Source organism: Syngnathoides biaculeatus, chromosome 11 (assembly GCF_019802595.1).
Source record: "Syngnathoides biaculeatus isolate LvHL_M chromosome 11, ASM1980259v1, whole genome shotgun sequence".
Taxonomy (NCBI): Eukaryota; Metazoa; Chordata; class Actinopteri; order Syngnathiformes; family Syngnathidae; genus Syngnathoides; species Syngnathoides biaculeatus.
This window is the reverse complement of record NC_084650.1, coordinates 30,893,956-30,908,248: the sequence shown is the minus strand read 5'-3', so window position 1 is coordinate 30,908,248 and position 14,293 is coordinate 30,893,956. Positions and strand designations below refer to the sequence as shown.

At 55.7% G+C, this 14,293-nt stretch overlaps 1 protein-coding gene across 17 annotated transcripts; it reads right to left on the bottom strand.

Moving 5' to 3' along the window:
• Positions 1–298: 298 nt before the first annotated feature.
• LOC133508294 (diacylglycerol kinase theta-like) lies at positions 299–14,232 on the bottom strand. Of its 17 annotated transcripts, none has more exons than XM_061834094.1 (23): positions 13,479–14,230; positions 12,360–12,439; positions 12,172–12,271; positions 11,529–11,614; positions 11,329–11,454; positions 10,474–10,627; positions 9,800–9,856; positions 9,626–9,726; positions 8,885–9,072; positions 8,730–8,820; positions 8,518–8,623; positions 8,379–8,440; positions 6,456–6,609; positions 6,326–6,364; positions 5,708–5,823; positions 5,467–5,618; positions 5,239–5,387; positions 4,653–4,828; positions 4,484–4,584; positions 4,162–4,246; positions 3,923–4,099; positions 3,695–3,847; positions 299–1,666 (listed from the first exon to the last, which is right to left on the bottom strand). In XM_061834094.1, exons 1-23 carry the CDS (start codon positions 13,651–13,653, stop codon positions 1,544–1,546), a joined length of 2,751 nt encoding a protein of 916 aa, XP_061690078.1. In that variant the 5' UTR covers positions 13,654–14,230; the 3' UTR covers positions 299–1,543. The 17 variants fall into 17 exon arrangements, 15 of the variants coding, with proteins under 15 accessions (XP_061690078.1, XP_061690080.1, XP_061690077.1 ...); XM_061834096.1 differs by having other exon boundaries at positions 3,923–4,034; positions 4,100–4,246; positions 13,479–14,229; XM_061834093.1 differs by adding an exon at positions 12,599–12,697 and having other exon boundaries at positions 4,162–4,584; positions 13,479–13,613.
• Positions 14,233–14,293: the final 61 nt, after the last annotated feature.

Sequence of the window (14,293 nt, the reverse complement as noted above, 5' to 3'; positions counted from 1 at the left end):
CGGCGGCGGAAAACGGGAACTTCTGACGAAATAGTTGAAGAGTTTCTTTTCAAAACGAGACATAGGCATTTTTTTTTTTCAGTTCCGAATGGATAATTTTGGCGCGAGTTTCGTAAATCTGGAAGAAAAAAAAATGCCTTTGTCTCGTTTTGAAAACAAACTCTTCATTTGAACCCAAGAAGCACACAGCACATTTATGACAGGCCTTTGCGCAAATCCCAAATACGAATAACCTACTTCCGCACCTGCCGGAACTTGAACAAAATCAAACCCGCCAGCAAAGTTGACAACACAGCAATCTCCTTTCACGTTGCTTGCGTTTATTATCCCGGCCGTGAAAAAAAAAAAGCACCATTGACGACATCGAGCTCGTATAAGTACTGCAAGAACAAGAAACAACTTAACGGACCTTTCCGAGCTGTCAATCGCTCGTCCGATAATAGCCAATCAGAGAGCCGCGTTGTCTTGACACGCCATGTTGTCCCACAAGGAATGGCGCTCGTCGATCGCGTGCGCCTGGAAAAGTTCACGTCACGATGAAAATGGTCCTCAGAACGTGCAACTCCGATGAGAGAGATCCTGCTAAGCCACAAGGGGCCCGCTCGATTCATTTTGCAAAACCTAAAACAGAAAAAGAGCGCACGTACGACGAAACGTGGACAAGATCGACGACCGCCAGGCTGCATGTTCCGAGGTAGGTGAGGGACATGAAGTAGCTTCTCTCAGTTGGATTTCATTATTATCATCATCATCATCATCATCAGTGCAGGAGAACAACTTTCACTTTGTGACCTGCCGAATGAAGTGTGTCGCGTTTCATGACCAAGAGTGATACGTAAATGCGCCACGTCGTGTCCACGGGCCCGTTTGGATCACGTGGGACTTTTAAGACAAGTCAAATGAAAGCACCCGCTCGCTCACTTGGACTCCTCTCACTCCAATGATATTACTTTGTCATCTGTCCCAAGTACAAAGCGCTCACCCTGCTCTACAATTCCACTATTTCATCCTGTGGCGTCCAAACTTTTTGGGCCGCGACTCTGACGTGGCGTCCCGCTCCGGCCAAAATCTTCATTCCGTGTGCAAATCCTCGCGTGAAATAGTCTTGACGCATTTGGCGAAAAACACACCGCAATATGATCTGGAATACGCGACTTCAAAACACGTTCGGCATTTTCCAAGCTCGTGGGACGTGGCTGAGGGGGCGGAGCTTAAGGCCGCCGTCGGAAAGGTCCGGCCATCGGGCCGTGAAGAGTTGATCAAAGACACGCGTCGTGGTGGTAAAATGAGACTGGAGATTATACGGAGGCCGTCGCGTCGTAGCTCCCAAATGGACCAGAGGGGACCAAACAAGTGGCGGGCCCCAAATTTACATTTCCACCCCACAAAAAACAAACCATAATTTCATTTCAGTTATTGCCCTCCAGGAACGTTTTTCAAGTCGAAAGACACGACAGCAACGTCCAAAAGTCTCAGAGGAGTCGTCACCACGGTAACTGCTCCTTCCCGCCAAAGAGTGAGGGCGTTTCCATGGCGACGGCACTCAAGGTCGCGGCTTCATCCCGTCGGCACGCCGGTCCGAGGGGGCGGAGCTTTCCCAGCGCTCGTCTTTGGCGCCGTGCGTCGCTTTCTCGGGTTTGCGTTTGGACTTCCTCAGCATGCGCACCTGCGGGCCGGCCAGTGCTCACTTGATTAGGGACACCCGGCTTTCCGGGGATCGTTTTTCCCCGTGTGAAAATGTGAACGCGAGCCTTAACCAATTAACATTTGAAATACTCGACTTACACACGCGCAAAAAAAGCTCACCCACCTCCAGTAGATTTTTAGATTGGGAAAATGACTTCAATAGCCTTTATAAGCATTCTCGTAAAAGTTTTTTTTGTTTGTTCTTGTTTTAAAGGCAGCCTTTCTGCCGTCGCCCCTTTTTATCTAGATTATATACTTTTTAAAGGTTAGCCTGGAATCCCCTTGGACCACGATGTTCACAGATGATATTGTCATATGCAGTGAAAGCAGGGAGCACGCAGAGGAACAATTGGAAAGATGGAGACATGCACCGGAAAGGAGAGGAATGAAGATTAGCCGAAGTCAAACAGAATATCTGTGCGTGAATGAGAAAAGTGGAGGGGGAAGAAGAGTGAGGCTACGGGGAGAAGAGATAGCGAGGGTGGATGACATCAAATACTTGGGGTCAACAATACAGAGCAATGGAGAGTGTGGTCAGGAAGTGAAGAAACGGGTCCAAGCAGGTTGGAACAGCTGGCGAAAGGTGTCTGGTGTGTTATGTGACAGAAGAGTCTCCGCTAGGACGAAGGGCAAAGTTTACAAAACAGTGGTGAGGCCGGCCATGATGGACGGATTAGAGACGAGAGGTGGCACTGAAGAAACGACAGGAAGCAGAAATGAAGATGTTGAGGTTCTCGCTCGGAGTGAGCAGCTCAGATAGGATTAGAAATGAGCTCATTCGAGGGACGGCCAAAGCTGGATGTTTTGGAGACAAGATTCGAGAGAGCAGACTTCGATGGTTTGGACATGTTCAGAGGCGAGAGAGTGAGTATATTGGTAGAAGGATGCTGAGGATGGAGCTGCCAGGCAAAAGAGCGAGAGGAAGACCAAAGAGAAGGTTTCTGGATGTGGTGAGGGAAGACATGAGGGCAGTTGGGGTGTTGAGAGAGGAAGATGCAGGAGATAAGACCAAGATGGCAAAAGATGACACGCTGTGGCGACCCCCCTAACGGGACAAGCCGAAAGGAAAAGAAGAAGATACTTTTTAAAAAGTCATTCTCTCTCATTGACGCGAGGTGAATTTTTCTTATATTCTACGCGGAGCTTTTCATTCCACGTTTTGATATTTGAGTGGGTTTCCTTTGAGGAGCGCACACGAGCTCCCAAATGATTTTTTTTTTTTTTTTTGCATTTCCTTAGCGCGACTTCCCATTTGACCTGAGCCTGAACGCAATTGCTTCATTCTCAAGACTTTTCCCAGAGGGTGTGCACACTTGTACAAGTGCGACTTCCTTTTTGGTTTTGGTTCTGGTGACTTGGGAAGGTCAAAGGTCGCCAACCTTTTTGAGGCCGATCGTATGAAGCGCAAACTTCACAGTCAGAGTTCATTTGTAAAAACCACCAAGCCGCTTATCCTCACAAGGGTCGCGAGGGTGCCGAAGCCGGCGGGAGGCGGAGCACACCCTCAATGGGTTGCCCACCAATCGCAGGGCACAGAGACAAGACAAGAGTCGCACTCACCATCACACCTACGGGCAATTGAGAGTGTCCAATGAACGCGAGCAAGTTTTTGGGATGCGCCCACCCGGAGAAAAGTCACGCAGGGTTCGAACCCCGGTCCTCACGACTACGAGGCCGACGGTCTAACCGCTTGCCCCGCCGTGCCACCCGATTTTTGTGTTTGAATTTTCTCGACGATACGACACCATTTTGAAACGTTCCACTGACGTACGCGAGTCAGCTTCCAAATTTCAAAGCACGAATCCCATTTTCCGAAGGCCTTTAAGTGGCGCTGGCGACCCCTCGGCTACGACGGGCAGGCTCCGCTTTTCAACTGCACTTTTTGTCTCGTTCCTTTTGTTAATCGTTGCCAATCATTCAGGCGACGGGCGTCGGGTGCCCTTTTTTGGGGGGGGGGGGGGGGGCCGTCCGCGCACGTGCCCGGCGTAGGTTGCAAATATTTGCGGACCTTGGGCCCGGCGGCGGAGACAACGATGTGTCCCGGAGGTTGGAGCCACGGTTCGCCGTCCACCTGGACCGGGAAAGCCTTCCTCAGCGTGACCCGCGCGTAATTCCCCTGCGCGATCCGAATGCCGGAACGCAGGCCGCTCTGCACCTGACCCTGCGGAAAAGGACCCGGCGACCCCCGTAAGAGGCGGGCGGCGCCGGCGGGTCGAGGGGCGCGGCGGCCGCTCACCATGTGGACCACGCCCGTGACGCCCACCACCTCCAGCAGGCCGTCGTCGATGCTCGGCTTACTGTAGCGAGCGTCCGCCTCGGAACCCCACAGGTCCGCGCCGGAACCCCAGCTACGTGCGGGCAGAGGGAGGTCGGGAGGTCGTGAGGTCGGGAGGTCGCGCGGGGCTGCGCTCACCTGGGAATATTGAGGAAGATGAGGCCTTGGACGTTGGGCAGCGCCACGTCGAGCCCGTCCACCTGGAGCTGCAGTTCCCTGTGCAGACTCCTGGCGGCGCTGATCTTCTGCAGGCCCGCCTTCACGTACACGCCCTTGTTGTGGAACCTGGCAGCCGACAAAACCGACAAGAGAGGCGGGCGGCGCTCGCAAGTTGTCGCCAGCTTTGCCGTTTTGCAGACACGGCGCAAGTCAGAAGGGGGGAGCACAGAAACCGGCAAAGTCTCTCGAGAAGGACTCGGACGGCGAGAGGTCTTCGGCCTGAGATCTACTCGGGATCCAAGTAATCGTCGCTCGCACACCAGTCGCAAACCCGTCGACCGGAGTGGGACCGGCGCGCCGTACCTGCTGGTGAACTTGTCCGGGTCGTCCTGGCGGGCCCGGTGGAAGTCCAGGCTGAGCTCGGCGTCGATGCCCACTCCCAAGTAGTTGCTCATGTGGACGATCTGGAAGCGGGACGGACGTCAGCCGAGCGGGGAGCGGCGGGCGGGCCTTTATTTGGCACGCCCCCCACCTTGGGCGCTTCCGGGAAGGTCTCGGCGCCGTCCTCGCCGAGGTCCCGGGCGTCCAGCAGGACGGTCCAGCGGTCCATCGGGACCTCGTCCGCCTCGTCCACGCACGCCAGGATGTGCGCCGGGTCCTCGCCGCCGTAACCCGCCCCCCAGCGCAGCACGCGGGCCAGGTCGTTGCCTTGGGGAGGGACGGGGAGGGCGCCGTCGGTCCGGGGCAAACGCGCACGAGAGAGATTTGTCTCCAAATTATTGACGCAAGTGCCGTTCGTACACGCGTGTTCTGGAGATCCACAAATGACGCAACAATTTGACGGCGGACGGAGGCCGTCACGGGTCCTCCGGCGCGCGCAATCTTCGCGTTAACTTGCGTCAGAAAGACACGCGGGGCGTGGCCGACGAGCGCAAGGGAAGAGTTACAAATGCCGAGTCTTGATGAATGTCCACACAAGATTGCAAAAAACACAGACACGTCTCTGCGGGTCGGGCAAAAGGACAAAAATACTTTGGGGACAAATCTCTCACACACACAACGATTGACACAAAGACACGCGCACGACAGACAGCCAGCGAGCGAGCGAGCGCCTTCACCTGTTCCGAGCGGCACGATGCCGACGGGCGGCTCCCGGCAGGCCAGCTGGTGACGCAGCGCCTCCAAGTCGCCCAGCACCCACCCCACCGTGCCGTCGCCCCCGCACACCAACACCCGGAAGCTGGGAAGGGCCCGGAAGGCGTGGAAGCTGCGCACGCGACACAAGAAATCCGTCAGAGCCGGCCGGGTCGGCGCCACGCGGGACGGCGACGCCGGCAAAACGACACCCCGGCAGAGGGCCCCCGTTGGAGAGGTCGAAGACTTGGTGCGGGTTGAGAATCTTCCGGAAGCCGCGGAGAAGCTCTTCGCCCTTCAGGCCGCCGCTCTTTGGGTTGACGAACACCAGCAGGGGGCGCACGTCCTCGCCCGCCGGGCCCGCCTGCGACGTCAGCAAGCCGTCCAAAAGGTTCCGAAAGCAAACTGTCAAAATTCTCACGACGGCAGTTCAAATCATCTCGCCGGACGCACCCGCACGTCCGGGATGACGAGCGGCGTCAGCGATCGGCCGCGGACGCGGGCGGCCCTCGCCGACGTGAAGACGCGCTCGGCCTCGGACCAGCACCGCAACCGCAAGCCCACCGCGCCTGCGAGACCGGCTCGGGGTTGGCCTGCTGCGCTGCTTCAGCGACTTCCTTCAACTCATTTCATTCGTGACATTTGCGCTTGAGATTCAAATCAGCTCCCATCAGTGAGTTCCACAAATCGGAACAAGAACATGACAACATGAGTCCGGTGCGTCACGTCCAGCGAGTGGAAAACAGGATGGAGCCCGTTCACTTATTATAGACAAAATTGCTTCATATTTGCGCAACCTGCAATCAGGAACCCGTCGGGCCTCGCAGAGAACCGATAAAGTTTGTGCGGCTTCAATTTTGCTGGACGTCTTCAAAAAAATTTTTTACCACCGGGGGCAATGGAGAAGCCCCCCCCCCCCCCCCCCCCAAAGAAATGCAAAAGCTGCACTGCGATACTTTGTACTGTATTAGTAATAGTCGCGAGGAATATCCCTGCATGTGCTGCTGGGCACATTTTGTCCCAGTAATGTCACGAATGAAATGACGCGGACGTCATCGGCGACGATCTCACCTCGGCCGGCGTACACGTGGCTGATGTCCGCCAGGTGGCCTGCGGGCAGAGGAGAAGGGGAAGGAGAAGAAGAAGGAGAAGAAAAGGCGGCATGGACGGCAACGTTGACGGCGGAGCGGCGAGCGCTCACTTTTGAGGTCCAGCGCTTCCTCGGTGAGCTGCCAGTACTGCTCTTTGGACAGCAGGGGGGGCAGCCCTCCAATCAGCAGGCTCACCTGCGCCGGCGCACGGCTCTGCCTCTCCGCCACGTAGAAGCGGGTCAGGTTCATCCGGCGCAAGGACATCTGGCAAAAAAACACCGACAGTCGACAGCGACCGATGCCGACGGTTGGGGCCCAAACAGAGCGACGTTAGCGAAACGAGTCACAGCGACTTTGTCACGACGCCGCTAAACCGGAGAAGACTTCAACTTGCGCGTCGCGCCACGTATTCTTCGCGCGCGACGCGATCTGAGGTCCGAAGCGGCAAGACTGGTGGCACGAGCCTCGAGGAGACGTCGACAGCCTTTTGGCGTCACGACTATCCGCCGACGCCCGACTTCTGCCTGTGGCAATCGCTGGCGGTACGGCGACGGACGCGTTTGGGGCGGCCGAGCAGACTACGGGGAAGTCGGCGCGGTTGATGAAAGCTTTGCGGTGATGTGGTGAGCGAAGGAAGGAAGGAAGGAAGGAAGCAAGGAAGGAAGGAAGGAAGCAAGGAAGGATGGAAGGAAGGAAGGAAGGAAAGAAGGAAGGAAGGAAGCACGGAAGGAAGGAAGGAAGGAAGGATGGAAGGAAAGAAGGAAGGAAGCAAGGAAGGAAGGAAGCAAGGAGCAAGTAAGGAAAGAAGGAAGGAAGCAAGGAAGGAAAGAAGAAGGAAAGAAGGAAGCAAGCAAGGAAGGATGGGCGGAGGAAGCAAGCAAGCAAGGAAGGAAGGAAGGAAGGAAGCAAGGAAGGAAAGAAGGAAGGAAGCAAGGAAGGAAAGAAGGAAGGAACAAGGAAGGATGGACGGAAGGAAGGAAGCAAGGAAGGAAAGAAGGAGGAAGCAAGGAAGGATGGACGAAGGAAGCAAGCAAGGAAGGATGGAAGGAAGGAGGAAGGAAGCAAGGAAGCAAGTAAGGAAAGAAGGAAGGAAGGAAGGAAGGAGGAAAGAAGGAAGGAAGCAAGGAAGGATGGGCGGAGGAAGGAAGGAAGGAAAGAAGGAGGAAGGAAGCAAGGAAGGAAAGAAGGAAGGAAGGAAGCAAGGAAGGAAAGAAGGAAGGAAGCAAGGAAGGAAAGAAGGAAGGAAGGAAGCAAGGAAGGAAAGAAGGAAGGAAGGAAGCAAGGAAGGAAAGAAGGAAGGAAGCAAGGAAGGAAAGAAGGAAGGAAGCAAGGAAGGATGGACGGAAGGAAGCAAGCAAGGAAGGAAGAAAGGAAGAAAGGAAAGATGCAAGGAAGGAAAGAAGGAAGGAAGGAAGCAAGGAAGGAAGCAAGGAAGGAAAGAAGGAAGGAACCAAGGAAGCAAGGAAAGAAGGAAGGAAGCAAGGAAGGAAAGAAGGAAGGAAAGAAGGAAGGAAGCAAGGAAGGATGGATGGAAGGAAGCAAGGAAGGAAAGAAGGAAGGAAGGAAGCAAGGAAGGAAAGAAGGAAGGAACCAAGGAAGCAAGGAAAGAAGGAGGAAGCAAGCAGCAAGGAAGGAAGGAAGGAAGCAAGCAAGCAAGGAAGGAAGGAAGGAAGCAAGCAAGGAAGGAAGAAGGAAGGAAGCAAGGAAGGATGGACGGAAGGAAGCAAGCAAGAAGGAAGCAAGGAAGGAAGGACGGAAGGAAGGAAGGATGGACGGAAGGAAGCAAGCAAGGAAGGAAGCAAGGAAGGAAGGACGGAAGGAAGGAAGGAAGGACGGAAGGAAGGAAGGACGGAAGGAAGGAAGGAAGGAAGGAAGGAAGGAAGGAAGGAAGACTCGTCCTCATAGCTCACGGAAATCAGATTGACATTTGACATTTTTGCAGGACCCCTGGCGCAAAACGTGGCCCACACCGGCGCAAGATGCGAACGCTCCCGCAATCCCTTGGCAATCAAAAGTCTTGGCCCGCCACTGACCTTCCTGATGTCGTGCAATCTCTCCAGAATGTTCTGCTGCGGCGTCAGCGTTTGTTTCTCCACTGAGGACGCAGAGAGGTGGCAGAGGTCACGACCTCTACCGGGGTTCCTACCCGCCGGTGGGCCAAAGGTCACTGACCCCGTTTGGCGCTCATGAAGACTTCCTGCAGTTCGAATGGCGTCGCGTCGTCTTTGCCCGGGGAACCCGAGAAGGCTCCGTCCCGAAGGTCGGAGGGTGCAGAGGCCTGCGGAGATTGCGCTTTCGTCAAAACCGCCGTCGCGGCCCCCGGAGGGGCCGGCCGCCCCGTTGGCGGAAGCGGCCCCCCCCTTCGCCAAAGCCGGAAACCTTACCCGCAGCGCCAGCCGGGGGAGGACCTCGGCCAGGACGGACGCCGCCGTGGCGTCCTGGGACACGCCCACGCCGACGAAGTCCCGCCCCCGCCTGAAAGACGCACGCGGTCGTTGAGTCGCCGTCGCCGGCGAGAAACGGGAAGATGAAGCCTGACCTGGCCGCGCCCCCGTACACTTGGATGACCTCGGCGCCGCCCCCTTTGGCCCTCAGGATCCAGGCGGCGCCGTCGCCCGGATCCCCGTTCCGCTCGTCGTCGCCACGGAGACGGCCGAGTCCGCCCGCCTCCTGCAGCTGGAAGTGCCGGGGGTCGCCGGGCAGGTAGAAGGCCCGCAACGCCGCCTCCTGCAACGGTGCGGCAACACCGCTCGCTGACGTGTGACCCGAGAAACCACATTTTGTAGCGGAGGAAGTACCCCCTACCGGGTCGACCCAAAGTGACACAGTCATCAAGTCCTCAAGTTCTGAGCCGCTTCACATTTGTCAGGGCGTGACCCGCAAAGTTCAAGGGGAACCAAACGTTAGCACGTCGCCCGCATTTTACACGTCCCCGTGACCATCAAATGCAAACGCGCGGGGGAAAGTTCAAAGTTTGCGCATTACGGCGGACCGGGCCAAGCAAATATCAATATCGTGCATTGCTTTCGTGGTCTCGTATGTAAAGCCGCCTTCTCGGGGAACGCCGCCGAAGTGGTGGGTGTCAAAAGGCAGACCCGAAACGTAGATGGACAAAAACGTCCGTTGGAGTGCGGGAAGTCGGTCACAGAAAAAGTCTGTCTTCTGAACATCGTCACGCGAGGACAACGGCCGCGACGGCTCGGACCCGCCGAGCGGAGACGTGGCCGCCTGACCCGTCGGGGGCTTCCGTACGGCCCGACCGAGGCCCGCTCCTCCCTACCAGAATTTCCCGGTTCCCGGCGGTCCTGACGACGGAGACGAGGCGGAAGCGAGCGCTCTCCAGGGCTTCGTCGCCGTCGTAGACCTTGACGAAGCGTTTGCCTGCGTGACAGAGAAGACGCCGATCAGCGCCGCCGCTCACGAGCGTTCCGAGTGCAGCCCGGCGACCGCTGACCGCGCTCGGGCGCCGCCGGCGGGCCGTCTCCGGGCGACTCCACGTCATCGCCGTCGCCTGCGCAAAAAAAAAAAAAAAAAAATCAAGACCAACATCGTGACAATGCGCGGACCTCGCTGCGTCAAAGCCACGGCACGTGGGCCAGACGGGGCCCCGCATCACTTCCTGCTCCCGCCTTCTGTAGTTTCCATTCCAAAGTCATTATCAACCATAAGGATCACGCAAATCTAATGCAAAACACGTAAGCTAACTGACAACAAGCGGAATTGCCCCGTGATGACCAAGATTCCAAATGGCCGACATCTAAGTCCGCGTTCCAACTAATGGATCGCGCGGCGTACCGGCGCTGAACGTTGCGGTCGAGGAGTCAAGAGGGCAAGAGCTTTATTTGGCACGACGGAAGCCAAGAAGCAAAACGAGCGTTAGGTTACGTTGCAGAAAGTAAACGTCTGTAGCCAAATAAAAGGCACGCCAAAGCAGTCATCGCGATCGGTCCCGGGCTCGACCAGTCACATCGCGCGTCTTAACTTGTACTTGGCAAAACGCAGAGAGCAATTTTGCAATGGTGGAAGCGATTGGTAGACAGAAAGGTGCCCTTTTTTTTTGTCGTGGTTGCATTTCCCGAAGCCGAGTTTCAAACGTGCGCCGGCGTCCCGGCGACACGACACGCTCACCCGGCGAACGCCCGGCGCCCTCGGCGATGCGGAAGCAGCGGCGCTCGCTCGAGTTCCCGGACGGGAGGCGCACGCAGGCGGGATGCAGCATCAGGCGGCGCAGAGGGCCCAGGTCGCACTCCGGCGCCACGCTCGGGCGGCACGCCGCGTGACACTGCGGGCACACGCGCGAGCGTCAACGGCGTTTCGCTGGCGGACACGAGTCAAAGGCAAAAAGTACACGCTCTGAAATCAAAAGACACACAATGAGGACACGAGGACAAATGGGAGGAGGAAGAGTGTCTTGAAAGGAAGGAAAGTCCACGAAAAGTAACTCAGTCCGAGTCCGAGTCCAAGTCGGCGTCAAAAGGACGAAGGAGTCCGACTTGGACTTTGCGGGGGGGGGTTGCCGACGGCGGCGGCCAGGAAAAAAAGTGCCACTCGGCCCAGGTCAGGAGAAATTGCCTCATTTCTTTCCGGTCTTTTTTTTTTTTTTTGGCCCTCGATTGAGCTATTTGACTTTGTTCATTCAACTCGGGTGTCCGAATGTTTGCAGGTTCCGCGCCCTCCAAATTTCCCCCAAATCCCATCCCATCATGCCTCGCGCAGGCGAGGGAATTTTTCCAGATAAAAGCCGCAATCTCGGCTTCCATCGGCCCACTTTGTCGTCGTCGTCGATGACGTCGCAGCTCGCGCGCGGCGTCCTGAGGGGGGCCGACGATATTGCGTAAACGCCGTTTGGACAAATAAATGCGTGAAAATATTTTGCGGCTCTCGAGACGGTTTTCCTTTGATTGACGCTACCAAAGTATTTTTGAAAGTATTGCACGAGTTTAGGTCCCAGACTGAGGCCGGGGAGCGGGCGCCGCTTCTTACCGTGACGCCGCACCACTCGCACCTGACGCCCGCCAGGACGTCGGACGAGCCGCAGGTCCGCCGGCACGCCTGGCAGCGCGCCGCCGGCGACAGGTTGCCCTCCCGCCAGTGGTGGTGAAAGGTGTCCTACGGGCACACGGCGGACACCTTCGGGTCCAGAATGACAAAGAGAAGCGGCGGCGGCGGCGGCGGCCGCTGACCTGCGGCGGGGGCCCGTCCACGTGGCACTGGCGGCAATCGGCGCAGGAGAAGGCGACGCAGTCGGCGTGCACGTGCAGCTCGCACACTGAAAGCCAAACGTTAGCATCCGCGAAGCAGTCCTCTCGACCGTTGCGGCTTTCAAAGCGAATTCTCTTTTTCCCCAAAAGGATTCGGCCGAGGCGACCGCGATGTGAAGCCGCTTTTTTGAAAAACAGTCGGAAAAGTGGCCGACGTCGGCGGCGGTTTTTTTTTTTTTTGCACGGGGAGTTCCTCTCTTCTGCATGCCACGTTTTGCATCTTTTCTACTTAGAAATTCTTTTCTATGATCAAGTTCAACAAACGGACAAAAAAAAAAAAAAAACCCGTCAGCAGTCAAAACCTTTTGCCTCTCATCTTCCATATCACTTTTATATTCGTCTTTTTAAATTCTGCCAAATATGACGATTCGTCGAGCGACGTGACTGTCATTTGAGTCTGGCTTCAAACTAAAAACTTGTTCTTTTTTTTTTTTTTTTTAAATCTGCTCCAACACTCAAATTCGTGGACTAAATATGTCAGAAAAAAACCCCATCATAAGGGATCTCGTGGCAGTCAGCTGCTACTAGCGCCGCAGAGGGCGCCCTCTAGCGTCGGCGGGCTAACCTTGGCAACGAAGCGCTCCGTTTCCCTCCGTCTGCTTCCTGCACACGCAGCAAACGCGCCGCTTGTGAGCGTCCGGGGCGAGGCAGTGAGCCACGGGGATCTGTAGGGGGCAGCGTGGACAACCGCCTGTCGCGTCGGCGACCACCACCACCTTGACCGCCGCGGGCGGGAACGACGCAAGTACTCACCCGGACCGCCGAGGGCGCCGCGCTGGAGCACGCCGAGCCCAGCGTCTTCAGGCATTTCTCGTGACACATCAAGTTACACGCTGAAGACGACGCCCAAGACGAAGCGTGGATCACCGTGGCGACGGAACACGTCGAACACAGCACACGTCACCGTGGCGACAAACGTTTCAAACAACACGCGCAATGCTGTCACCGTGGCAACGAGGGCCACCAAGCAGATTTGTCAAGACTTCGGTTACCTTGACAACGACAGGAAGTCCACGAACACAACAAACGCGCACGGATGTGTTACTGGGCAGAACACGTGTGCGTGTGCGCGTGTCTTTGTGGCGACCACCCTTGAAGGCGACACAATTCAACACAATCAATTGAAAGACTGCAAAAGTCCAAAGAGAGGTGCAACAATCCATCGATTGATTCATGCCAATCGCAGCCCAGTCGGTCGGTCGGTCGGTCGCTACGAGATGGCCTTTGACATTGTCCGATTCTACAAAAAGCCTCTCAATGGTCGCTATGTTCTGATTTTTGCAGTCCTCCGTGAACGCAGACTTGACTGAATTGTGGCCCCGAAAAGGGAAATTGCACTCCCACGGATGGCTGCTCATTGCTATCGTGCTAAAGCTAACCCATGCAGCATGGGCCAAGATACTTTTTGGAATGTACACCAGACCCCTCTGCATGTATCGACGCAGTTTGAAAATAGAAGTCCGTCCCCAATACTTGCACTTGATTACTGGACGGAATAGTTGATAGGATAATTGATTAAAAAACAAACAAACAAACAAACATAGTGGCCTCCCAGGACCAAACCAACAACTCGATCATTATTGATGCATTTTAAATTAAGGGATTAAACCAAATTCATTGAGGACTTTAAAAAAAATGAATTTTTGAAAATACTGTCATCATTCGGTGCAGCTCTAGTGACGAAAAAAAAAAAAAAAAGAGTGAAAAGACATAAAAGACGCTGAAAAAACAAAAGACCAGCAGTGACACACACACTCATACACAAGTAGAAATAGGATACACTTAAAGACGGACAGCAGACTGAAGAGGCCCTTGTGAGCATAGGCGGCTCAGAAAACGGATGAACGGGCGAGGCGGTGCGTCACGTCGTACCTTCGCACAGGAAGCCGCTCAGGCCCCACAGGAAGTCGCTGCAGTGATGGCAGAAGGTGGGCTTGGTGAGCGCGACCCTCTTGAAGCTATGACCCAAACCCAAAGAGTTCTGGAAGCGTTTCTCGGCCCGGCCCCTGTCCGCAGTTTCCGGTGGAGCCGGCCTGCAGTCCGCCATGTCTGATGTCCCTCACGATGTTTTTTTTTTTTGTTTGTTTGTTTCAAACATTACAACATGTCCACGGCGTTCGTAGGGCGACGACAATCGAGCAAGTCCGCCGCATCCACGCCGAATCCTTTTGGATCGACGCGTGACGTCGCGAACCGGCTCGCACCCACCCCCCTCGGTTCCACAGGTTTTTGCGCGTGCACGCGCGCTCCTGCCATTCAGCACTTCCGCCTTGTGTGTCTTCCAGTCTGCTTTTGTTTTTTTTTTTTTATGAAATGTATTTTCCCACGAAAGTATGGCGTGCCTTCGGGGTGGATAAAAGTGTCTCGTGACGATCCGGCGCGCGCGCACGCAGCCTGCTCCGTGTCACGTGACGATCCGGCGCGTGCACGCAGCCGACAATAACAAAAACACGCGGAAGTCAACGAGTGGAAAACGACCCACGCCCGTCTTCCATTTGTTTGCCACTCCCTTTTCTTTTCTTTTCTTTTTTTCGTCGCTCTGGTTGCTCCAAAGAACAAATCAGGAAGTCAATCCGTGAATCCAATCCGTCCCGTTTCCGGCTTCCGGTCTTTTCCCGCCTCTGCAGATTGGACGTCACGCGGTTCTCGACGGCTCGACGGTCATGACGTCACGTCCGAGCGTTCGA